This window comes from Triturus cristatus, chromosome 6 (genome assembly GCF_964204655.1).
Source record: "Triturus cristatus chromosome 6, aTriCri1.1, whole genome shotgun sequence".
Classification (NCBI taxonomy): Eukaryota; Metazoa; Chordata; class Amphibia; order Caudata; family Salamandridae; genus Triturus; species Triturus cristatus.
Window position 1 is genome coordinate 322,084,626 of NC_140589.1, and position 26,055 is coordinate 322,110,680.

A 26,055-nucleotide genomic window follows, 5' to 3' on the forward strand; every position below is an offset into this window, starting at 1 on the left:
ATAATGGGATATCCTGTAAGGGTATTCGTACCTCATAATGTGGCAATTCTTTTGACAAAAAGCAGAACTCAGTACATGTCACATAGTCGGTTGACTAAATATGAAAAAGTCATTCTGGGAGCATCAAATGTGACTCTTGAGAGATGTGTGAATGTGAATCCAGCGACATTGTTGCCGGATATTGAAAATGTGGGTGTGAAAACAGAAGATGATCACAATTGTTTGGATGTGCTTGATTACTGTACAAAACCGAGACCAGACATAAGGGATCTTCCCTTGCATGAGAGTGATCATGTGTTGTTTGTGGATGGATCATGCCTGAGGAATGATGAGGGTGTGCTATGTGCAGCATATGCAGTGTGTAAGGTTTCAGAAGTAATGGAAGCATCATCATTGAAAGGAGTGAAATCTGCGCAAGTTGCTGAATTAATTGCATTGACAAAAGCTTGTGAAATTGGGAAAGATTTGAGAACGACTGTGATGACTGATAGTCAGTATGGATTTGGAGTTGTGCATGACTTTGGCCAACTTTGGCTACAAAGAGGTTTCTTGACGTCGAGTGGGACTCCAATAAAGAATGCTGAAATGATTGGGAAATTGCTTGAGGCGATACAGCTGCCTAAAGAATTAGCAGTTGTGAAATGTGCTGCCCATGGACAAGGAGACGATTTCGTGACAGTTGGCAACAGATACGCAAATGACATTGCACAATACTGTGCAAGAAATAATCAGTCTATTAATCGGGAACGAGAGAGTGAAATGTCTTTTTGTTCTGTGATGTTTACTAATGTCTTAGAGACATGGGATGAAGTGAAACAGTTGCAGGATGAGGCAGAGGAGGAAGAAAAGAAAGATTGGATTAAGGCAGGTTGTGCCCCGAGAGAGACAGACCATGTTTGGGTCTATAGAGATGGCAGACCAGTAATGCCCAACTCCATGCTGTCAGCAATGGCAAGGATGTATCATGGCCAGGGACATTTGGGGAGGGATGCGATGATTAGGTCCTTCAAACAAACCTGGTACAATGCAAAGTTCAGGACAATTGCAGAGAGTATCTGTCAAAGATGTTTGATTTGCCAGCAATTTAACACTGGGAAGAAGACAGTGGTGAGTCTGGGAACAATAGGCAGAGAAGGAGGTCCTTTTACAAGAATGCAGATTGATTTCATTGAAATGCCCCAAGTGAACAGACTGAGATATGTACTAGTGGTAGTCTGTTTGTTTTCAAGATGGGTTGAGGCCTATCCGACTAGGAGAAATGATGGAGTAACAGTGGCAAAGTTACTGTTAAGAGAGTTGATTCCTAGGTACGGATTTCCAGTAACGATTGAGTCTGATAGAGGTGGACACTTCTATAATGAACTCATGAGTTTGATTTGTGAAGCATTAAGCATACAGCAGAAGCTACATTGTGCATACAGACCAGAGGCTTCTGGTGTTGTTGAGCAGATAAACGGCACAATTAAGAACAGGATTGGTAAGATGTGCTTAGCCACTGGTATGAAATGGCCCGATGTTTTGCCTCTAGTGCTGATGACTATCAGATCTACTCCAGATAGAACTACTGGTTTAAGTCCGCACGAGATAATCATGGGACGTGCAATGCGACATGCATATGTACCTGTCAATAAGTTGATGACAATAACTGATGACATGATTTTGGATTACTGTAAAGGCCTGGCTGACGCAGTCCATTCTGTGTTTCACCAGATTGGAGAAGAAGCTACTACACTTGAGAAGAAGCAAGCTCATGATCTGAGTCCAGGGGACTGGGTGAGGATTAAAGTGCACAGAAGAAGAAATTGCTTGGTTCCAAGGTGGGGAAGACCAAGACAAGTCATTCTGACTACGACGACTGCAGTGAAGTGTGCTGGTGTGAAAAACTGGGTGCATGCGAGTCATACTCTGAGAGTTCCAAACCCAAAGGATGGGACTGGTAGAGAGTATTTTGAAGAGTCAGATTCCAGTGATAATGAAGACCCAGAACCAGTGAAAAAGAATCAAGGTGCAGGAAAAGAAGCCTTTCCTACAAGTTCAAGAGAACCATTGAGAATTTCAGAAAGGAGATCTGATTCTGAGAGAGAGCCTGAAGTTCCAAAAAGCAGTGGAGGAAAAAGAAAAGAAAAGAGCAGTTCCACAAAAATTACTCCTGAATCAGAAGAGGAGGAGATTGAAGAACCACTTGAGATTATTTCTGAAGAAGCAGGGTCAGAAGAAGATAGAGAGGGACAGATTGCGGAAGACCCCCGAGGAGGTGTAGGGAACACTTCTAATAAGCTAGGTGAAGGGACAAGTAGACAGCAAGAAGATTGCGTGTCGGAGACCCGAGGAGAGAAAGAAGTAGGGAAGTCTCAAATAGTGGTGAAAAAGACTGTGGAGCGAAAGAAAACTGCTGAAGAACAAGAGCAAAAGAAAACTGCTGAAGAACAAGAGGCATTTGAAACAGAATCGGATGAAAGTGAAAGTGAAAAATCAAAGGGTCGAGTTCTGAGAAAGAGAACTTGGATTGGAGAAAGAAATAATACAGAGATAAGACCGAAAAAGGTCATAAGAGGAGATTTTTGGCCTAACAACAGAGTAAAGAGGCTGAGATACAGACTGATAAGAGGAAATACATCGAAAGCTGAACAAGTGAATGAAGTATCGAGTCAAAACGAAGTAAAAAGGAAGGAGCAAAAGGAGTCAAGAGAACCTGAGGAAATAAAGAGAATTAGAAGACCCAACCAAAAGTACAGATCACCGGAATGGTCTTATGTGGCACTGTCTGAAGAAGGAGAAGAAGAAACAGTGACTCGAGATAATCCGGAGGGGATCTTGAGAAAAGTGGTTGAGGAAAAGGAAGAATCTGTTGGAATCTTAAAAGTTATCCTGACTGACATTGGAGAAGAATCAGATGCACAGGATGTTGTTGATGATCTGATACAGTTTGATGTTGCTGAAGTAGAAGGAGTGAAAAGTGATGAATATCCAAATTGAGTGAACTGAAGAAATCACTTGGAAAAAGTGGAAAGGAGAAAGTCTGAAATTCAGCTGTCTGAAGTAATCCAAAGTTTGAGAAATTACAGTAGTGGAGTAGTAGAGGCTAAGTCAAAAGACAAGGTCAAAGTAGTAAAATGGCTAACATAGAGAATAATCAAAGTAGATGTGTCTTCTTAAAAATATGGTGTAGAATGTGCTGCTGCTGTACTGGATTATTAATGCTACTATGGGGTATTTTAGCTTTATTAGTTACATTTAGAGTTTCAATAGGTACATTTGGAATACATACTGAGAATGAGACAAATATAGAAAAGAATTCGCAAAAAGTAGTTCCAACTAGAATTAGTAATACTTACATGCATAAAGATAGGTCAATTAATGATTTTTCTAGTAATGTTTTTTCAAAGTTGTTATACGAATATGTGAAAACAATGGAAGTGAGGGATTGCTACGTTTGTATGCAATTACCTGCATCCGTTTCAGAGGGTGTTACTTATCACCATTTACCAGCTACGTATGGAATTTCTTGTAGTGTATTAAGTAGTGTTTTTTATTTGTTAGAGAAAATAGATTATAAGATGTCTAACAAAGATAGTATTTTTGGGCACTTGCCAATGAACAAAGAGCTGAATCCAGCTAAAGAAGCTAACATTTTTGGTGAGATTTTTATTGAAAAAGAAGAATTAACATTAGATTACATTTTTAAGAATAATTTAACTTGTAGTTTGGAAGAAGAGGAGAAAGCTTTCCTGAACATGGTGGAGGAGAGGAGATTGAGCATGCATGAAAAGGCAGGGAAATATAAAGTGAGTGAGACAATTTGGGACATTGAGATGGGAAAAGAATTGAGAAATGGAGCTAGTCCAACTTTAGCTTTAGATGCACCACAGAAGGGTAAGCTGTGCATTACAAGAGGGAAATCCCAATATGATACGTATTTTGTTGGGACTAGTGAATGTCATGATACATACTTCATTGCAACAGGATGAAGTTTCAGAGGTGGAGAAGATACAATTTTTCCAGGAGTGTATTATGTTTGTGGGAACAAGGCTTATTACAAGTTGCCTGACCATTGGTATGGCACGTGTTATGTGGGCCTGGTTTTTCCAAAGATTTTTCATATAGATAGAATAGAAGATGTAGAACATATTAATTTACTAATGCGCTTCAAGAGGGAAACTTGGTTTGAAATTGTGGGTGACATTTTTGGAGCTTTAATTCCAGCAGTGGGAATTTCTTTAAATGCTAATGGGATTCGGAAACTGTCAACAGTGGTGGATCGCTTATCGACAAATACCGCTGGAGGGTTTCTTTTGGTGAATACGGAATTAATTGCCGTGCGTGCTATGTCTATGCAAAATAGACTTGCTCTTGATATATTATTGGCTAAGGAGGGTGGAGTTTGTGGAATGCTGAAAGTTCAACATTGTTGCACTTACATTCCAGACGAAAGCAAAGACCTGAAGGTCTATATAAAAAATATTACTGATTTGCATGAAGAATTAATACCACTTGAAGCTGAAAGTATCTGGACTAAAATAGCTAATAAGGTGATAGCTGTTAAGAGTTTTATTGCAAAAATAGGTAGTACTATTATAGGTAAGATATTGTTTCCTTTAACTTGTATAATTGTTGCTTTATTGATATTGAGATTGGTGTGTTTGTGTTGTAAAAACAGGGGAGGGAAAAAGAAGTTAATTAAAAGAAACAATGAAAAGAGAAATAAAAGGTTGAAAAGAGAACCACAAGAAATTGAATTAGAAGAATTAAGGGAGAGTGTCTACTTAGAAACAAAGAGGGATGATGAAAGAGTGTCTGGTGTGTAGTGTTGTGTAAGGAGGAAAAAGACATTTCAAATTTCTCCTAAAATGGGACTAAATTTCACTAAATTTTTTTTTGTGGATTATTTGGTGATAAAATCACCAAAGGGGGGATTGCTGGAGCAGAGTTTTCTGTTGAAAATTCATCGGGTTTTGAAGCTTCAGTTGTCTAAACGTGGTAAAAATAAAATTACTAATTTTAATTATTAATTATTTGTTTTGTGTAAATGTTTTATTAATCAATATGTATGTATTAACAAGAGAAAAACCGACACGAGGGAACGCTTACGTGTTGCTATTGACAATGTGCATGTTTTATTAAATAAACGTTGCTGAGTGCTGTTTATTTTTAAGCACGAAACACTTTTGAATTAATGCTTTTCTTGTGTTGCTAAAGCTAGATAATTGCATACACATAAGGGTATTAGTGGGGTTAACACTGTTTAATCACTATGCTGTGGTAACGTTGTTTTGTCTCTTTTAATTAAGATGGTCTATTGTGGCCTACTAAAAGATGGCTGACTTTTGAAGCCTGGTTTCGAGTGAGAATTTGTGATGGAAAAGGCCTTGCTGAATATGGACGCGAGTCATCTGTCCACAGTCCTTGCCTGGTTAAAACTTTCCGTGAGGACAGCAGCAGATCTGGGCATGTTTCCAGATGCATTGGGACAGCAGCCTTGGCAGCCTTGGAAAACAAAGGAGCTTTAAAGAAAGACTCTAAACTCTGAGCTCACCAGAGGAAATGTGTGGAAGTTGAGAAGAAACATTTTAAGATTTAGTTCCTGTTCTGTCTTTTTATTTTTGTGACTTTTTCTGAGCGGAGATTTTTCAAAATGTAACGATGCTACATCCTTTCCTTCTCGCTCTGCTCAGCGGTTCGGCGGATGAAGAAAAATTAAATGTTTCTTTCCTTTGTCTGAATTATTATAAATATACTAGACTAGAGAGGGTTCCATCCCATTGCGTTTTGCGTTTTGCTTTCTTTCCAAACCTGCGTTGGTGAGGATCGATGCTGAGAGGACGGTGACTTGGGAGATTTCTACTGAGAGACTTGTCCTGATGACCCATTCTGACATTTAGCTAGAATAGGTAATTATGAGAAAATGATTTATTCTGATTAATTTCTTTTGACTAATTTTAGATAACGAATCATAATTTTAAATACGGTGTTGGTGATTATTTCTTGTCAATTATTGAGTACTCTATTTGATTATTGATGTATAGATTGTTTAGATTATGACAATTGCAATAGCTAGGTCTTATCGGCCTCGGTGTAGATGTGGGGTTTAGGAGTTTAGGAGTTTTCTTTCCACAGGATCAATGCTGGTAGAGTATTTGAGTGTATGTTAGTGAAATGGGCCCTAGTGTATGGTGAGTGTATGTGCGTGTAACTGTGAAATTACTCTATCCGTGGAAGTAGGGAGATTTTGTACACCCCAATCTGCATCACCAGCACCACTCCCTGCACCCCAATCCACGTCAGTGCCAGGAGAGGAGCTCTTACCTTAACTGTCTTTAACTTCGAGTTGACTTCAACTCAACCTCGATGAAACAGTGCACCAATGCCACAGCGGCGCAGTTTATAACCAATCCTTCATAGTTGGAAACCTAAAACGGGGCAAAGCTCATACATTAAATCAGCTCTTTGGATCTGATTCTGATAATAATGACTATGATGAATGGGACGAATTTGCATCTCAATACAATGAGAATCAGAATGGCAAACTACAGGATTCCAGTGACTGGAGCACCACTTCAGGCACTGAACTTGTCTCTCCTCCTGGTACTGCCCCTGAGGAGATTGCCTCTCTTGCTGGGGTCATGAGGCAGGCTTCTAAAGCCTTTGACCTGCAGCCCACTACAATGAAAGTCAGAACTAATGTCTTTGCTGAGGTTCTTCAGCCTGTCCAAGCACTTATTGAACCTGTCTTGCCCTTCAGTGAGGCCTAAACAGCTCGTCTCTTAGGCACTTGGGTAAAGCCATGTTCTGCCCTCCCTCCCCTGATAATAGACAGGGAGTCCATCACCATAGACAGCACCAGGCGATCCTGACTCCTTGACACAATACCCTATGTTTGAGAGCTTGGTGGTCCAGACATCCACTAGCGCAGTCAAACCCAATGCCTTTCCCATGACTCCTCCTGCAAACTTTTGGCAAGTGCATGTTTTCATCAGCTAGTCTTGCTTTGCGCTCGGTTAAAGCCTTCTGCCTTCTAGGCTGCTACGGTCATGTCTTATGGGATGCAGTTGGTCAAATTTGTCGGCAGTCCCATAGGGTCTACATGCACCTTTAGCCCAAACTATACATAATGGCTGGGATGTGGCAACATTTATTATATGGCCTGGATTTTATATAACTGCTCAAGTCAAGCTACGGACACAAGTGGGGTGCTTCGGTATTACGCCTTGATGTGGTCTAAAGGCTTCTGTGGGGATGTCTAGTCAACTTTGATGAACATACCATTTGATGGCTCTCGTCTTTTTGGTGAGAAATTGAACTCATCCAGCGCTTGTGCCACTGTGCATTCCTTGGGTCTTTCTACCCCTACCAGACAATTTCCTCTGCAGTTTTGCCCCTTTCATGGCTACACTAGGAGTTTTCAATACCACCATCACTGGACCCTGCCGCTGGCACAAAAGCCTGCTCAAACATTTTGTGCCTGAGGCTCCAGCCCCGAGAGACAACATTCAGGGCATCAGGGCCAATATACAGCTCAGTCTCTCCCCCTCCCACAAACACCAACACAAAACCACATTAGTGTGCCCTCTTCAATACACACCTGCCCTGTAAGAGGCAGGATCAGACATTTCCATGGCCTGCAAGACGCATGTGTCTTCCAACTTGTCAAACAGAGCGTAGCCCTTCCATTCCTTTATACTACTCTGCACTTGCCGCCCTCATCAACGTGGCTGATGGAGGAAGATGCCTATTTTGCAATAGGCAGTCTCTTTGCGTAGGAAAGTAGGATCTTTCTGGCATAGATACCCCCACTTCTTGCCTAGTGTCAGTGTGTTTTGACTATAGTTCACTGGGATCCTGCTAACCAGGACCCCAGTGACAGAGCTCTCTCCTCTAAATTCCATGGTAAGTACTTTGTACACTGCACCATTGGCATACTGGGGTACCATTATAAGTCCCTAGCATATGTGTAGGAAAGTAGGATCTGCTTTTATGGTTACCCCCACTTTTTGCCTGGTGCAATGCTGTTTTTGACTAGTCTGACTGGGATCCTGTTAACCAAGATCCCAGTCTCTGTGCTTTCTCCCCTACATTGGTTCTGGTAAGTACTTAGGTACATCCCAGATTGGATTCTGGTGCACCCTTATAAGTCATTAGTATATGGTACTGAGGTACCCTGGGCATAGGTACACCAGGGGTCCCCCATGGGCTGAAGCATGCATTATGCCAACCATGGGAGACCACTCAAACTGAAGCTACAGGCCTGCCATTGCAGCCTATGTAAGTTGGTGCTAGCACCACTCACGACAGATATAGTTTTCCCTATATCTAAGGTCACTGCACTTAAAACCTATACGTCACCCCTAAAGCAAGCCTTTCAGTCCCTAAAGGCAGGGTGCTTGGTTCTAAGTGTGAGGGTGCCCCTGCATGAGCAGGACACCCCTACAATGTTCGGAGTCCATTCTCCCGGGTTGTAAGTGCATCAGCCAGTACGATACATAGAGTGACCATGCGTTATTACGCTATGACCATCTCTAAACTGGTTGGAATGAACCCTGTCATGTTTGATACCAAACATGTTGGAATCATACCCCCTCAGTGCTCCTGGTACCAGTCTTCTAGACCCGGACAGCACAACATGGCTGCTGCCCACCAGAGACTTGATTCTGCCCTCCTGCTCTGAGCCAAGCTCGAGCAGAGGAAGGCAGGACAGTAGGTATCCTGTCGGTTCCCAGACTCATGGAAAGGCTCGATCTTATGCCCAATTTTTAAGAAAGGAGATCCCTCCCTTCCAGCTAATTACCGACTCATTGCCTTATTAGATTTTTAGGCTAAGGTATATGCCCGGTGTCTTCTTAGGTCGCTAGAAAAATAGGTAGCGGAAAATAACATTTTACCATACTTTCAATCTGGGTTCCGATCTTCGGCCTCCACAATAGACAATATCACCGCCCTAGCCATCCTGAGTCAACAAGCAGCGCAAAAAAATCAACTCCCCCTCTATTGCTGCTTTATAGACTGCAGCGCCGCCTTCGACAACGTGTCATATAACACTTTATGGAGGAAATTTGACAAGTGGGGGATTCTACAGAGTCTGCTAGGAGCCCTTATCTCCTTGCATAATGACACATGGGTACGAGTCAGAACTGGCCCAACGATAGTCTCTGCAAAAATTCCAACTTCAGACGGCCTAAAGCAAGGATGAGTTCTTGCTCGCCTCTTGTTCAACCTTTACACCGCCGACCCGGGGAGATTTCTGGAGAAAAGCAGTCCCCTTCCGCCAAAACTGGGCCTCGCAAAAATGAATCTGCACATTCTGCAATACGCTGATGATATTGTTATAATGGACCAGGCAAAATCTGGCCTCCAAAGAGCCTTGGGTATGCTCCACAAATACAACACTGCTAACGCTCTAAAAATTAACCAGGATAAGTCCAAGGTCTTGATTTTCAGCCGTAGCAAGAAAAAGAAAAGTTTAACATAGAACATTGGGCCCGCAAAGATCAAAACAACATCAAAATACAATTACCTGGGGGTCTGGTTTAGCGAGTCTTCCAGATCATCAGTCCACTTGGCCGCCTTGAAAAAGAGAGCTGGAGCAACTACATACAGCCTGACTCGACTCAACCATTCCCTGAGTAGTCCTTCTGCCGAACCCATTCTGAAGGTGATTAAAGCCACTTTTCTCCCTGCCTTAAGTTATGGGCACCAGGCCTTCTCTGGCGCATGCTCGGCCAGTCTCGACCACACCCAGGTTTCCATTTATAAAAAAATGTTCCATCTCCCGAATTACATCCACAGGGCAAAACTACGACTGGAACTAGGCCTTCAAAGACAATTGATTTTCTGTGAGACTGAAACCCTGAAATACTATATAAGGACATTAAAAGCAGCAGATAACATGCTTAAAACCCGGTTAAGAGAAACTTCTGCCAGCTCTGGGAATTCATGGAACCGACAACATGTAAAAGCCATAAGAATGCTACATATTGACGAATCATTACTAACTACTGACTATATTCCATACACAGTTTGGAAAAGGGTTATCAATAAGCAGGTTAGACAAATTTCCTACTAGATGGACATTCAGATCCTAAAAACAACAATTATCCTGCTTCTCTTGAATGACTCATACCTCCCTGGGGTACCTCAACCTTACCTTCTGGGTAGTCTGAACGCAGTGGCCCGTAAAAATATAATGTTCATGCGTCTCCTAGGTTTGCGCTCCACTGCCTTCAACTGATGGGCTCCAACAAGTGAGGAGGGGGCTTGCAGACTGTGCAACTACAGGTCTGAATCATGCTATGTTATGTTATGTTATTGAGTTTTATAATGCCCACAGCTACTCCTGGGAGTGTCCCGGTACGAGCCTGAGAGGTGCAGGTGGAGGAAGCGATTATAAAAGAAAAGATTTGAGCTTTTTCTTAAGCTGCCTCAGATCCCGGATGCTACGCAGAGAAAAGGGCAGAGAATTCCAAGCCGTGGCTGCCCTAACGGCCAGGGACCATCCCCACATTCTTTATAGGCGCACACGGGGTATCTATGCAAGCAGCTGAGATGCGGACCTCAAGTGTCTGGCAGGTGTGTAAAAAGCAAAGCGCTTCCTAAGGTATTCGGGCCCATCAGCATGCAAAGCACGATGCGCTATGACCAGGGCCTTGAACTTAACACGTTTCGCGACAGGTAGCCAGTGCAGATGTTGCTTGACGCTCTTTCTAATGGGAATATTGAGCACAAGCCTAGCTGCCGCATTCTGGACCACCTGCAGTTTTCTGAGAGTATAATCAGGAAGGCCCATATACAAACCATTAGCATAGTCGACGCGAGAAAGGATCAGTGCCCGGGTCACTGTTTCCTTCGCTGTTCTCGGAAGCAGTGGAAGGAATTTCTTAAGGGACTTTAATACCCCAAAACAGCTCCTGGCCAATTTTTTTATTTGGGTCGAGAAGGACAACTGCTCGTCGAACCAAACACCCAGATTTTTTACTGGAAGGCCAGAGGATGATGGCATAGGATAGTCAGGTGGCCATAGAGATTCTCTGAACCGGGGAGTGGGGGGGGGGGAACTTTCCGTAGAGAAGGATTTCTGACTTATCCTCATTACATTTGAGCTGAGCATCACAAAGCCATTGAAAAATAGCTATCAGACACTCTTTCGCCTTCACAGTAGAGAACTCCGATTTACCCCAGGTGAACAAAAGACGGGTATCGTCGGTATCATGGTTGCATCTTCTGTGCTATTGTCCCACCCTCCCAGAAGACTTCTTTAAAACCCTTATATTTAAAAAGGGGCATCAGTACATGTTGGGAGGCATCTGCTCTCTGCTTTACTTCCCCAGATATTCAAGTGCTTGCAAGGTCTGGAAAATATGTGAGACTCTTAGACAATCTGCTTTCACCCTCTCCTGCCCCTGCCCTACCGGTTTACCATAAAAACTTATCACAGACTTTTTTTGCACTTTTCCCTAGCGTCTCTGTACCAAATTATTTTATCCTTGGTTTTGGAAACCTGTCACATGATTACAATAGTACCTACAAGACTGCCACATCATGTGTATGAATTTAAATTTGATGGTTTGCTTCGTTTTTGCTTTTTAACGTGGTAACAGCGCTATGATGACATTTTATTGCAATGGTTCTAATTAACTGTGCTAATTTAATGAACTAAACTTAACTTCACAGGAAAGGGAGGGGGGGTTGCCAGCGCCACTCATTCTGCTTGAGTGGCACATTTGGTACCCTCCTTGCATAGTCCAGTTAAAACCAGCTAAGGGAGCTGTTGACTCCTACTCTGGCTCGAAACTGAACGAAGGACATGGGAGTATCCTCCCCACTGTCCAACCCTGGGAGGTAACCCTGAATCGTCCCGACCCTTTCTTTAGGGTACTTAAGGGCTTACCTGCAGTTGGGTCCCTAGATTTGTCGTGGGATTCTATTCAGCTCCAACTCTAACTTTGACCATCTGAACATTCTAGCTGAGTCATGCTGACTGAGCCATCCATTACTTTGGGACTGAGACTGCAACTGAGAAGACTCCGTCTGCTCCTGCCCTCGTTATTCTGCATACTGCTGCACCATCAGTGCCGAAGCTCCATACAGGTTCCGTCCTGAGCCTGTGGACATCTAAAGACATCCAAAGGAATCTGCCTTGGAGGGAAGGAGTCACTCCCCTGCATCTTCAGGCTCCGCAACAAGATCGACTGGTGTGCCGAACCTGGGCTCCCACGGACTCCAAAAGGCTCGGCAACACAGGTGGTGGCTCACATTCCCTCGAGGCCTGAGTTGTTCTTAAGTCGCGTTGAGACCAGCATTCCTCGTAGAACATCCTGAAACCAAACCCATGTGTACCGCGTCACAGCATTGCTTAATCACACGCTAACTGCATTAGTTACCTCGACCAACTCGTATCAACAGAGTTGGACGCATCAAGAGGTTCTGTCGATGAGTCTGTCCCTGCTATAACTGACCCATGCCGACGCGGTTGGTTGGACAGACGGACTGTGTTGTCTTCAGCATCACGGTGGCTTGGGCTGAGCTACCGATTTGGTGTGCACGTACTTGAAGCCTCTTCATCAACTGACCTGTTTCACTGAACTTGAGTGGAATTCGTCTTCCATGCTTCCTGGATATCCTGGTGTGGCATAGACTCTGTACCCTCTGCTTTCAGGTACTTTTTGACACAAACCTGCGTCCGAGTTCCAACAGACTCTTTCATCCTTCTGCAACAGCGGTTTCGTCCTGAAGTCCTCGACAGTGGTTGTCGGTATCCTGAATCCGAGGGTTTCCCGGTGGGGTGGCTCCTCAACCTCCTGTCTTCCACGGGGTCTGTTCGGAGTCCACTGTGTCTGCAGAGCTACCATTGCAGTCTGCGTAAAATGATGCTTGCACCTTTCACTTTAGATATAAGGTTCTCCTTATATCCTGGTCACTCAACTTTTAACCTAAAAGCCACCCTTATGATAGGTCCTTCAGTCCAAGGGCAGGGTGCATGATTTTAAGTGTGTGGGTACCCCTGCACAAGCAGAGGTGCCCCTACAAATCCTGGACTCCATTCTCCGGGCTTTGTAAGTGTGGGGAAGCCATAATGAGGTATGTAGTGGACACTGGCAAGTTGAGATGTCCAACTACTTAATGGCTGCTCCAAACCTGGTCATGTTTGGTATCAAACATGTTGGAATCATGTAACTACGCCGATTCCAGTGTTAGTTGCATGATACCATGTACTGGGGGGCTCCTTAGATGACCATCCCAATACCTACCTGTGTAGCCTTACAGGGTCTGCCTGCCAGCCTGCGCTGCCAACCCTAGACAGTGTCCGCACCCCCGCTGATGAGCTTAACTCAGGTAGGAGAAGCTGAACAAAGGATTTCCTGTGAATGAGGTGCGACCACCTCTCCTTCAGAATTAGGTGAGGTGGGCGCACTTCCGAGCGCCACCAGACTGCACTGAAGGGCACATTTGGTGCCCTCCTTGCATAAATCAGTTTAGCCCAGTTCAGTAGCCCTTGGCTCCCGCTATGGCGCAAAACTACCCAAAGGGCAGCGGAGTGTCACCCCACTGTCCAGTTCCTCCCTAGGGATGTGCCCAGAGCTCCTTCAGCTGGCTTCTTGATTCTGACATGTTGAATCTTGGCTCTTTGGAGTTTCTGACTGGCTAGGCAAGCTGAGTAGCATCCTTGACCCCCTTCTGATAGATGGGTCACCAGAGAAGAGGTCCTTTCCGTGGCATAGCTAGGATTTTGTCGCCCGAGGCTCCTTTATTTAAATAAAGTAACTTCAATTTTAAGAAACCCTTTTGTGCCTCTCTGCCTCATTCTGTCAAGGTGACCCACCTCTTCATGCTCTCCATTTTTGCCCTCACCCCCAGGGTGAAAAAACAATCTTAACTCTGCAGTAGTACCACCGTTCACTATTACTTTTGAGGTAACTTCAAAGAGATTTATTATAGTTCTTTCCGTCTCATCGTTTCAGAATCGAAGTATTTTCAATATTATACACTACAAAGCCAAAGTTGTTGCCTATTTATCTTATGCATATAAAAACAACCATTGGCAAATCGAATAGTCCTGGCTTGTACGTGTAACATTACTTTTTGTATTATATATGAGGATGCAATGATAGAAGCAGCAACATACCAGACTTTTAGTATAGCTGTTGTAGTCCACGCCCTTAATTACATCGGCCACGCCCCTTTGAGAGACCACTCCGGAAGTTGTTTATCCCACTTAAAGCCCTGGTTACCAACAATTCTTCGGGGGTGAAACCATGAATTTTCCATCGTCGCCAAATTGTAGTGTAGAAAGAAGTATAGTCGCAAGCAACAGAAGTAGAACTCAACAGGTTTATTTGTATGGTCGAGATTATTTGTCAATTAACAACGCCCAAGAAAAGCAAGCAGTAGCATCTGGAAACGCTGCTGTCCAAGCCGATCATCCAGTTGGAATGTCACCACACCAGGGAACAAAATACACAACCAAAAGTAAACATGTATGATGACAGGTGCACTTAAGGAACGCGTGCATATGAATAATAAAAAAAAAAGCCCCAATAAAACACAGGGATAGATAGTACATGACTCCAAACCCAAAGATGTTAATGGCGGGCTCTCTCGTTGTTGTTGTATCTTATCTATTAGAAAAGGGTGCGATACGAGTGCGTGTTTTGTTGTTAAAACGTTAGGCTGCAGCAAGGGGGTGTAGACCGGCACTGGCCGCACCCCATAATCGCCCCGTAATAACTTTGCTGCTCCTAACATGGCTGCCCTTAGGCTCAGCTTTTGAGTCGAGTGACGCGCGCTCCAGTGCCTGGTGGTTCCCTGACAGGGACTGTAAAAGAGTCTGCCTGTTAGTTGTCCTATGTCTATTTTGGCGTCGTGCAGCTGCGTGCCGAGTGTTTCTATCTACGCCAGGGCAGGCGTGGGGGAAAGTGCGCGGGAGACCCTGGTGCTCTGTGGCCATGTCCTCCTCCAGGACCCATCCAGAGAAGTTCCGGGTGAGTGCGCTGCTCAGCCTGCGGTCAGACATAAGGCCCTTCACGTGGGGTGAGCTTCTTATGTCTACTACCGGTGCCGCTACTAGTACACTTAGGAGGGGTATAGCAATCCAGCAGGAAAATAAACCACTGTAGTCGAGCTCCCTGCAGCATGAGGTGCTCCGCTACCCAGCAGCGCTCATTGCTTTACATGTTGCTAGTAGTTCCATTATTTTTGCCCATAGGTTAGTAAAGTCAAAATGATAACTCTGAAATGTAATGCACCAGTGAGGAATAAACTACAAAGTTAAAGGAAGTGGACAAACTGCACAGTCCGCAAATCAGTCTAAAAGTTGTTGTGATGATGTGTGATTCTTACATTTGTAACGAGGGGGGCTCTGACTGACATACAGCTGCGATAGATTGAAATTAATGTCTTTTTTTTTTTAATTTTTTTTTTTAAATACTGGTTACGTCGCAAAGCCAGTTACCATGCAATAACACCTAGCAGGCCATCCCAGCGCCCTTAAGCTTACCAGTGAGTTCAAGTTTTACAGATTTTAAACCTTGCAGGAGAATACTTAAAATATATAGGATTTTTATTCAATTTCAATTATTTTTATTATGATTTGAAACCGTGAAGATTTCCGCATAAAAACATATATCCAGTTTATCAATTTACCCATCACTTAAAAGGGGAAAATTCTAATTACATATAAAGGACAGTTCGACAGTATATGATAATTAGACAAAGTGGAACAGTAGGAACAAAAAATTAATTTCAAGATCCGTTCAAATGGGGGGGCATGGTCAACTGCCGATGGGAATGGCCGCATGCTGCTGCCGCCCAAGGTGCGGACAACATTTGGGGTCAATTGCAGGTTCTAGTGGAGAACCGTTCCAGACACCGTCTCCACCAGACGCGGCCACGCCGGCAGGAAGTGTCGCTGTGCGGCGTAGGAGCGCAATGTGACACCGCGCATGAGGCCTGGCCTGCAAGAGTTTCGGAGGGGACGATCGAGCGGCCCCCTCACCCTGAACGGAGTGCGACGATCCAACGCCTATCAATGAAGCACTACGGCGGGTTCGTGAATGCAGCGGTGGAGGAAATAACCAGACTCTGACTTTTGCTGCCCCTTTTGTGCTGCCGCATATCCAGAGAGCCGTAAGGCCACCGACCCGGGCAAGACCTTCCCCGCAGCCTCCCAGTGCCCGAAAAGACTCCTGTCCTGCAAACCACAGCACATTTGGGGGCGATCTGGTGGGTGGTCGTCACCTTCTGCGAGGAGGCCTGCTCCAGCACTGACAAAGCCCCAGAGTATTGCAAGGCCGCTCTGAATCACGCGATACCCCGCATGCAGCACTGGGCTCCCGGTGGGGTCCCGCCGATCTACTAGCTGCTTGTTGAGTGTTGTGGCCTAATAGTGAATCACCGGTGGGGCCCATGGGCGTCTGTGATCTGGCAAGGGGTTAAAGGAGCTACGCAAGCAACCATTGTATAACACAAGGGGGAAGGTGTGCAGTACTATCCTGGCTGGTGCATTGCCCTGAGACTGGAACACTTGTGGATTCCCTTGGGCTTGAAGGACAGAGGGTTATTGGCCCAGTGAGCCGCATATCGCAACCGAGTTCCCCCGAACAGGGCCTCGTGGTGAGTGACCTGTGCCCCCGGTTGCGACTGAGGGGTGCTTACCAGTGCTTCAGCGGCGCGGGGCTGAGGAGCCAGTTGCCAAATCCGACCGGCCAAGTGGGGGACACCACGGCATGCGTCGGTGAGTAGCTGTTGCTTCCTAGCCTTGCATCGTCACCCCTCCCACGGAGCTGGTATGGCGACGGGCCGCAGTGGGCGAACTGCAACGCAGGCTTAGCTGGAAAAGTTTGCATGGCAAAAGACTCAGGAGGAAAGACCAGGCAATGTCGTTGCCCATGGCGAGGACTCAGAGCTTTCCAACTAAGATCTCCTAGCGGCGATTACCACCGTGCGGACCTCTCTTGAGAACCGAATTGACACTGTCGCCACGGAAGTGGCCCAAATGAGGGAAGACAGGAGAAAAATGGCTGATCATGTGAATACTATTGAGAGCACAACTACAGAACTGGTAACTGATACAACCCTCCTTAAAAAGCAGGTTACCGACCTGCGCCCTTCCCATGAGGCGATGGCCATACAACTCGACGAGTACGAAGGCAGAATGAGGCGCAATAATGTCTGAATCCTAGGCATTCCGGAACGGGCGGAGGGGCCAGCTGCTGATCTTTGTCGAGGAGCTCATCCTGCAGCGTCTCCAGCCAAGAGGCCTCTCCAAGTGCTTTTCCATTGAGCGAGCCCATCGTGTGCCAGGGGGTAGGCTGAAACCGGGAGCCCCCCCGTCCGCTTCTTGCCAGAGTATTTAATTATCGCGACGTGATCCTGCAAACTGTGAGAGCGGCCCCCCCCACCCCATTGGCAGTTGAAAACAGTAAAGTATCATTCTTCTCGGACTTCACCTTAAGGTTCCAGAAACAATGCCGGAGTTTCCTGGAGGTGAAACGAACTCTCCGAGACCAAGAGATCAAATATGCCATGTTATTCCCAGCGAACTCCGAATTGAATCGGATGGTAAATTGTGGTTTTTCACTAGACCTGAGGATGCCTGGGATTGGCTTGACGGCTGGCATGTAGTTGGCAAGAAATCACACAAATCGACGCCAATAGCCTGAGGTACTAATGAGTGGTGTCAGCAACGACGGTCCCCGCCTCCCTCTGAGTCGGGTTCCCAAAGCCCTACGGGATGATAACGAGCAATTGACCTCTGAGGAGGTCTGAATGGTGCTTTTTTTTTCTGTCTCTCATGGCCTGTTAGGGCTAAGTGTTGTATTCCTGCTATGGTTCCTTTTTTGGGTTGCCTGATGGATATACTGGTATGTCTTTGATCTTCTGATGTCCCGGCGATATCTGGCGTTCAGGCCTTAAGTTGCTTATTCTATGTATTTTGAACTTCACTGAAGTAGGTTTCACCCTCGGGGGTGTTTGGGCCGGGGCTAGCTTTCTGACCTATTATTTTATGCCCTAGGGAGTGGGGTTGTACACGTTCCCGAAGTTGATAAGGGTGGGCGACAGGCACTCTGCAAGTTGGGGGTGGCGGGTGGTTCCATGCTCGTTATGCAGGGAGGCAGGGTGGGGGGATGCAGGTTCGTTCCGGGAAGGGAGGGGGGGGGTTGTTAATTATGTTTCTTTTGTGTTCTATATCTCTACAATGCGGGGTTCTCCATTCTCACAATTGGTTTTGATGTTATTAGTACATATAACATCCAATTAAGCGTCTTCTGGTCCTCTACAATACTCTATTCTGTGGCGGAGGGGGGCCCCGGGGACCCTCTGACAAGCGAGTTCAACTGGCTTTACTTTTTTTTCCACTGACTTGACTTGATGACTCCTGGCTTAACTCAATTTGTCCACGTGGAATGTTAATGGCATTGGGGACAAGATTAAGAGGGGTATTGTATTACAATATATTAAGCGACATGAGCTCGACATGGTGATGCTGCAGGAGACGCACTTAGTTAGAAACTCCTGTAGGGCCCTGAATAGAAAAGGTTACTGAATGGTGGTTCACTCCTGATTCACCTCGGGCTCCAGGGGGGTGAGGAATCTTCTCCGGAAGGGCTGCCGTTATGTCATTCATAACACCTGGACTGACGCTCAGGGTAGGTACTCAGCAGCCATGGGCTCCTGGGAGGGATGGGTCCTTAATGTTGTCTCTGTATATGCCCCCCCAGGGTTACAACGACTGACGTTCTGTGACATAGGTACCCTACTGTTGGAATAGCCATTGGGGGTGTTAGTGTTGGGAGGAGATTTTAACCTTACAATGGATGGTTCTCAGGACCGTCTCCCACCCTGGGAGGACCTGCTGAGAAGCTCGCATCTATATGAGTTCGCTAACGCCTTAGGGATTGTGGACATTTGGAGGTGGTTTACCCCGCTGCACACACGTTTCCCATTTCAATCAGGGGCACATGGTAGCCAATCTCGACGAGACTACATATTCACACACGCCCAGGATATCCATGCCTTCACAAGCTCCAATTGCCTGGCTCGTGGGAACTCCGACCACTCCCCCATCCTTACGACTTTTGGCGTACAACGGGCAAGGTGCCCTGGTACCATTACTATACAGCCATGGGCGTTAAAAATACCGCATATCAAAGAAGCTTTCCGTAAGGATACTGAATATTATTTTGCCGAAAATGTGGGCTCCGTTGACTTGGCAGTCAAACTATGGGGAGCTTTTGGACCAGTCATAATGGGCAGGGTATTGTCATTAATGGTGGGACAAGGGGCTGAACGATCTACGAGGGTGGCTGAGCTGGAAGCGGATATATCGGATCTGGAGGAGTCGGTTGCACGAGACCCCAACCACGCTGCTCAGCATAGCCTTACGATCAAGAGGCAGGATTATAGACAGCTTCTTTTGGAGGAGGCCACAACGCGTTCTCTGTCTTCCCGACATAGGATCTATGAGCAGGGTGAGCGAACAGGCAAGCTCCTGGCATGTCTGGAACGCAAGGAGCAGGCTACCAGATGGGTACACACGATAGCCAGCCCAGAAGGTACGCTTCTCACTGACCCTCAACTAATTACTGACACCTTTGCGGCCTATTTTGAGGAGGTTTACACAAGTTCGCAGACATCTCAAGCCCCGATGTCGGCCGATCTCCTAGCCACTATTGATGTGGTCAGCATCTCCCCACAGGACAGGGAGGCCACAGAGGTGGTCATCACGGGGACGGAGATTCAAAAGGCCATACAAGATGTCCGATCGATGGGTCCCAATGGGCTTCCCGTAGAGCTTTTTAAACCCATGACAACATTATTAGCGCCTCATTTGTTGAATCTATATAATGAATGTTTTGCGTCGGGACTCCTCTAGGCAGATATCCGTACGGCTGCTATAGTAGTCATTCATAAACCAAACCAGCCGGTTGAAGGTTGTATATTTATACCGCCACATCTTCCTCCTGACGGTCGAGGCTAAGATCCTGGCCAATCAACTCCTCCCTTATATTACCGACTTGTTTTATCCGGATCAGTCCGGATTCATGCCAGAGAGAAACACGGCCCGGAGTCTGCGACGGGTGCACGGGGCCCTCGGTGGGATTAATACCAAAGAGGAAGATGCGATCCTACTATCTTAGATGCCTCCATGGCGTTTGATACCATAGAATGGGACTTTCTCTTCTCCGTGTTGGCACGCATGGGGTTCGGACCGCTGGATATGCTGGATTAGGCTACTGTATACATAACCCTCCGCGCATGTCGTCGTTCATAATCATCGCTCTGCCACTTTCATCCTCCGCCGTGGCATGAGACAGGGTTGTCCTTTGTCTCAATTACTCTTCGCCCTAGTCTTGGAGCCACTGGCCGTTTGGGTCTGGGGATACGGGGGCTCAAATGGACAGCGGACCACGAGGACCGCATCTCGTTATACGCTGATGATATTCTCCTATATCTGGCCTCTCCAGCGCGATCTCTGCGACGGGTGCTCCATTTCTTTCATATTTTAGGTTCCCACTCTGGATACAGTATAAACTGGTCCAAGCCCAGATGTATGTGTTATGGGGCGATTTCCCCCATCGAGTCCTCTGGGTTACGAGATACCGGTGGCTCCCCGTGGCTTTCTTTACCTAGGCATTTTTATCACCCCAGATGTTGATCTCTTTTTCGAACAAAACTTGCTTGGGTCTCTATAACGTCTCAAATCTGATACCCTACACTGGCGATCTCTCCCTCTCCTGAGACGTGCGTCCCTGTTTAGGATACTCGTACTTCCACGCTTTCTTTATGCATTGCAAAACACCCCCAACCCTATCCCAGATTCTTATTTTTCCCAAATCGATGGTGTATTGCGGGGCTTATTGTGGGAAGACCGTATGCCGCGGATTGCAATGAACAAGCTCACTATGGGATGGTATGACGGGGGCATAGGATTACCAGATTTACGACTTTATTATCAAGCGTCCCAGCTTACTGCAGTCAATAGATGGGTGTTCGGCCCCCACGATAAGCCCAATTTTCGAACAGACCATTGGCCTATGGGACGGGGCGGCTATAACGGGGCGCTTTACACCAATCCCCGTAAACTTAATTTAACCGGCCCCACAGCCCATACGGCTGAGACTTGGCACGAGGTCACCAGAAAATTGGGTTGGCATAAACGTCTGACAAAGGCGACTCCACTTTGGGAGCCTGATATCCTGGGCCACCTCAGTCAATGCCCGGGGTTTCACAAGTGGGATAAAATTGGGATATCCAAGGTTGGGTACATGTGGGTGAGAGGGAAATTGGCCACAATTGCTGACCTCCAGACAAAATATCAATTGGCACAATCCGAGACCTTTAGATATTTGCAGATTAGTCATGCTATTTCACCGCTCTCGGACTCTTTCCCCCCCCCCCCCCCCCCCCCCCCCCGAGGACCGTTTTGTTATTGGACCCCATGAACCACAAGGCCATCTCACTTACTTATAAGAAACTGGTGAATAACCATGCAGATCCGATGCAGAAATTGAGGGTTGGCTGGGAGAAAGACCTGGGAAGTATAGAGGAAGAGGACTGGCGAGACGCACTGGCCTCCCCTAGGGAAGTGGCCATTCCCATGCGTATGCGGCTCCTCCAGCTGAAAATGCTCCATCGGGTCTACTTTGACGCTAAGCTCCTGTTTAAACTAGGTAGACGTCTGGACCCAGTCTGTCTCCAGCGATATAATCAAGTCCACATATAACCTTTGTCCACATAAGGGAATGCCCACAAATCCAGTGTTATTGGGAAAAGATTACCTGCCAACTTGAGAGGACATGTGACAAACCCCTAAAGCTGTCTCCCCAACTCTGCCTGCTTAATATTTGCGGGGCGACTGACCTCTCCCAGGCTGAACAGGCTTAGGCCTCGATGGGCTTCACCATCGTGAAGTGCAACATTGCATAGAAATGGGGGGTGGACACGGTCCTGTTCTTGGGTGATTGGGCAAAGGACATGAATACTGCAATGATTGCAGAGAAGACAGTGTTTAAGGGACGAGGATGCCACAGGAAATGGGACCATAAATGGGGAAAATGTAATAAGTACAGAGGGGACATCTGCATCTCCCCTACGGTGGAGCTGCGGAGAGAAAGGCGAACACTGATTGCTCAGTTGACAGCAGAGGTGGTGTCTTCTCCTCCTCCCGATTAGCAGATATACGGCCACCAGGCCTCCATCATTTATTGTACCATGATCTGTAGCTTTTCAGATAGCAATGTATCTTTGTGGTTGGTTGGACACTGAATGGAGGCAGTGAACTGCAAGGATCCTTGCTTAATTTATATGTGGATATAAAAGTGAAAAGCAATGTATTGGAGAAGCTACTATGGTAAAGATGTATGATTTGTACCGCTACCTTGTTGTTGAAAATAAAAAGTTGTACAAAAAAAAAGCCGTTCAAATACAAATATTTCGGGGCTAGGCAGATCAGATTAAGCACTTTGGTTTTTAGACGACTTCAACTGTGCATTTGCTAAAATATGTTTATAAAGAGATTGCTATACAAATTTTAAAAAACGTAGTATATGTGCAATAACTAGCAGCAACAAAGAAAAGGAGTAAAGTGCAAATGCTCAAGTATCAAAATATTACACTAGTAAATGATTGGTTGTGCAAAAAGCATTCGTAGCAGCATGTGGGGAGACAAAAGTACAAATACAAGGTTATTATAAAATTCTAAATATGCATAATATATATACAATAACTAGCAGCAGACCCAGCTTAACACAGAGAAAACTAATAAATTGCAAGTGCTCAAGTATCAACATCTTAGGATAATAACTAATCAGTTGTGAAAAACGGCAATCATAGCAGCATATGAGGGGACAAAAGGTCAGATACAGAGCTATAGCATTAGCATCAAAAGACCTTGTTAAAATGCGACCGTAGCATAGATAGAAACAAGCATAAACAGTACAATAACATTTTTGTGGTTGTAGCCTACCAATAATGCTACCCAAGAATATTCATGAAAAATCCATTAAGTACAATACTAATGGTGCCCATCCAGCCTATTGAAAATATGCGGGGCAACCAAGCACTTCTCTAAAATGTATTCAGGAATTGTTTAAAAAGCTAAAGATTTTAAAACAAACAGTTTCAGAGGGAGGGGCCAAAAGACATTTACGGGCCTCCTCACCTGTGTCGATATTGTACTTTAGAAAAAAAGGTCTCCTATATCTATGTCGTAATGGTTGTAATACAGGACAGACAAAACATGATTTAAGTCTTGTACACATGTGCCACATAAGTGACAAAGTCTTTACAGCTTCGGGAGACCCTCCCTAGCGCCCGTTACTCTGATTGAATTTACTCCGTTTAAGAATTGTAACAAAATTACTCTACGTACTCCATGTTGAAGATTCCATAAGACGTAGGGTTGTGGTCTTTTATAAATACTGCTCCCCACTGTGAGATCATTATTCGGACGCTGTGCACCCAATGCTGAATCTCTTTTTTGGGATACGCCATAGATTGTTTTCTTAATTCTGATTTTCAAGACTTGTTTGGGGAGAGCACCTGAACAGACCCTTTCAAGATCAAATAACTTTACCGCTTTCTGGTAATTCCTAAAAAGGATGCTCTTCCCTTCAAGTTATTAAAAATGTCTTCACACATTGCTACCTGCAGTGGGTTCTCAAGGCTGTTCAATAATGTATTACCCCAACTTAGGCACGCAGCCATTGAGAACACATAAGTGGAGAGTAACCCAAAATCAAGCCGAATCGCTGCTATAGGTGCTGCAGAAAAATATATAGGAGAATAACTATCTGGCCCCATATGATGCTCTCTTCACTTTAGATAGTAACGTTACGAAACATCTATGGGCGGCTTTAAAAGAAACATTTTATTTATTTGTTTACTGGTATTGGCAATATTCTTTCTTTTAAAATGGAAAACAGTATACACAATTTACAAATGAGAATGACATTGACTAAATAACTAGTGCCAGTTCTCTCTTCTGTTCTTTGCTACGTTCTTAGTACTTTACGTTAAGTATTTTTGTATATAATTATGAGTAGTGATTATATATAATGTATGAACTGTGACTTGTGGGAAAAATGACACACAGACAATGAAAAGTCATACTATGAAAAAGATGATCTACAGTTAAAATCTAGGTAGCGGTGTGATTTAGGGTGGTTTACATTCACGTTAGGTAGGTGTGGGATGACGTCTGCACAGATAACCTCGTAGGGTGGACTAAATCAGTTAAAAGATACATTTTCTCCCTGATGAAGCTGGACAATTTCGATGGTATATAAATGGCACACTCTGTTCAACCATTGAGAATGTTATGGTACCTTCTGTTTTCCTTAAGGCAGTGATTTTGCTGTAAGAGAAGCTAAGCAGAAGGTTCTTGAGTTTCATTTGGTGAGGTGTGAGAGTGTCAGGTTAGTGAGAGCAAGTACTCCCAAAAGGAAGAAATTCCAGATAAGGGAAGATCTAAAGAATAGAGGAGTGTTGGGACTCAGCTATGGACTGTTGTGTGTTAACATAGTTTAGGAATGTTAAGAAAATGTAGAATCTTAAGAAAGGCTGTTGAATTGGGAGGTGGTGGTGGTGCAGTTCAGAACACAAAATCTCCTCCTGCTTCCACGGACGGAATGATTCCTCAGTCACACACACATACACACATCACACGCTTGTGGGGCCCATAACACCAACATTCATTCACATCAAACTATCCGTGCCTTACAGAGGAGAGAGATCCTGATCCCGAACTACAGCTATTCACTTTGGATAGAGGAAACACATCTATTGACTTACTCTAACAGCACCTCCATCCGGAGGTCAAATAGATCATTTAGTTGGTTTGGAATTTGATGGAAACACTTTAACTCTCATATTAATCAATGAAATATTACAAGAAATAATCACCCGACACAGTTCTTCAAATAATGATTTTCTTTATCTAATTAATTTCCAAGTTAAATCCTAACAATGCCATATTATCTTTTGTCATATTTACCTATTCTGGCTATTTGTCGTTTTCTAAGTCGGCACCAGTCCTCAGAAAGATCATCAGTATTCTAACGTCCCGTCCTCTTATGTCAGCATGGGGTGTCGCATAGAGTAGCATCGATCAGGGTGCGTCTCAAGCTCCAGGGATGGTGACCATTTCCCTCTCTAGACTACTAATATTTATACCAAAATTTACATATAATAGTATCATTTTCTTTATTTCCAGGCCGCTGATTGGCTGAATTCAGCCCCGTCCCAATACTTTAAGAAACATTCTCAAAATTTCACACACGGATGATGAATAAACTAGGCGTATGGGAAAGGCTGTTCCCAGGTCAGGAAAGTATCAGTCTGTTGTGAATAGGTGGCTTTTTGGTTCCCAAATGGCAACGATTCTTCCATGTTCAGGGACATTGGCATCTCGCCCAGAGTAGTCTTCATGGACATGATTCGAAAGTTCATGGAAAGGCCACGATGAAGTCAGTGCAGGCGCCTTCCTCCATTGCTTAATGTATGAAGTCATGTACTTTAGTGAGGATTCAGTCGGCAGCCATCTTTTAGTAGGCCAAAATAGTCAACTTAAGTAAAAGAAACACAAAATCGTAATTAATACATAGAAATGACTTAAACAGTGTTATTCCCTTACTAATACCCTTATGTGTATGCATTTATCTAGCCATATGCAACATTTAAAGCCGTTAATGCTGGTTTATTTAAGCACAAATCACGTTAACACGACTTAAGCCGAACATATAAATTTAATATGCGTACAAACTTAGTTTACTTATTATTTTAGCCATGCAAATGCATTCCCACGTGTATTCTCTTGGTTAATAGAGTTGATTAATTCAATAACACCCCACTCAATTATTCATTAGTATTAGTATTATTCATTTTAGTATGACTTATATAAATGGATTGGGTATACTAAATTTTTTTTATTTTACCCGCTCCATCAATCCCCCCTTTGGTGATTTTATCACCACAAAACCCACAAAATTTCAATTTTCCCCTTTAACAGAAATTTGAAATGTCTTCTTGCTTAATTAAAATTCTGTTTCCCTTTCGTCTGCTCTCTTA

The 26,055-nt window shown here is 44.8% G+C and overlaps 1 protein-coding gene across 4 annotated transcripts in view; it reads left to right on the forward strand.

The window, feature by feature from the left end:
* Window positions 1-14,782: 14,782 nt before the first annotated feature.
* Window positions 14,783-26,055, forward strand: part of E2F6 (E2F transcription factor 6) — a 228,407-nt gene continuing 217,134 nt past the window's right edge. The window contains exon 1 of one of the 4 annotated variants that reach the window (XM_085610691.1): window positions 14,783-14,969. In XM_085610691.1, coding sequence (XP_085466817.1) covers window positions 14,934-14,969 — 36 coding nt within the window. In that variant the 5' untranslated portion in view covers window positions 14,783-14,933. Of the gene's footprint in view, window positions 15,019-26,055 lie in introns of all 4 variants that reach the window. The other 3 variants (XM_085610690.1, XM_085610688.1, XM_085610689.1) reach the window with 3 other exon arrangements.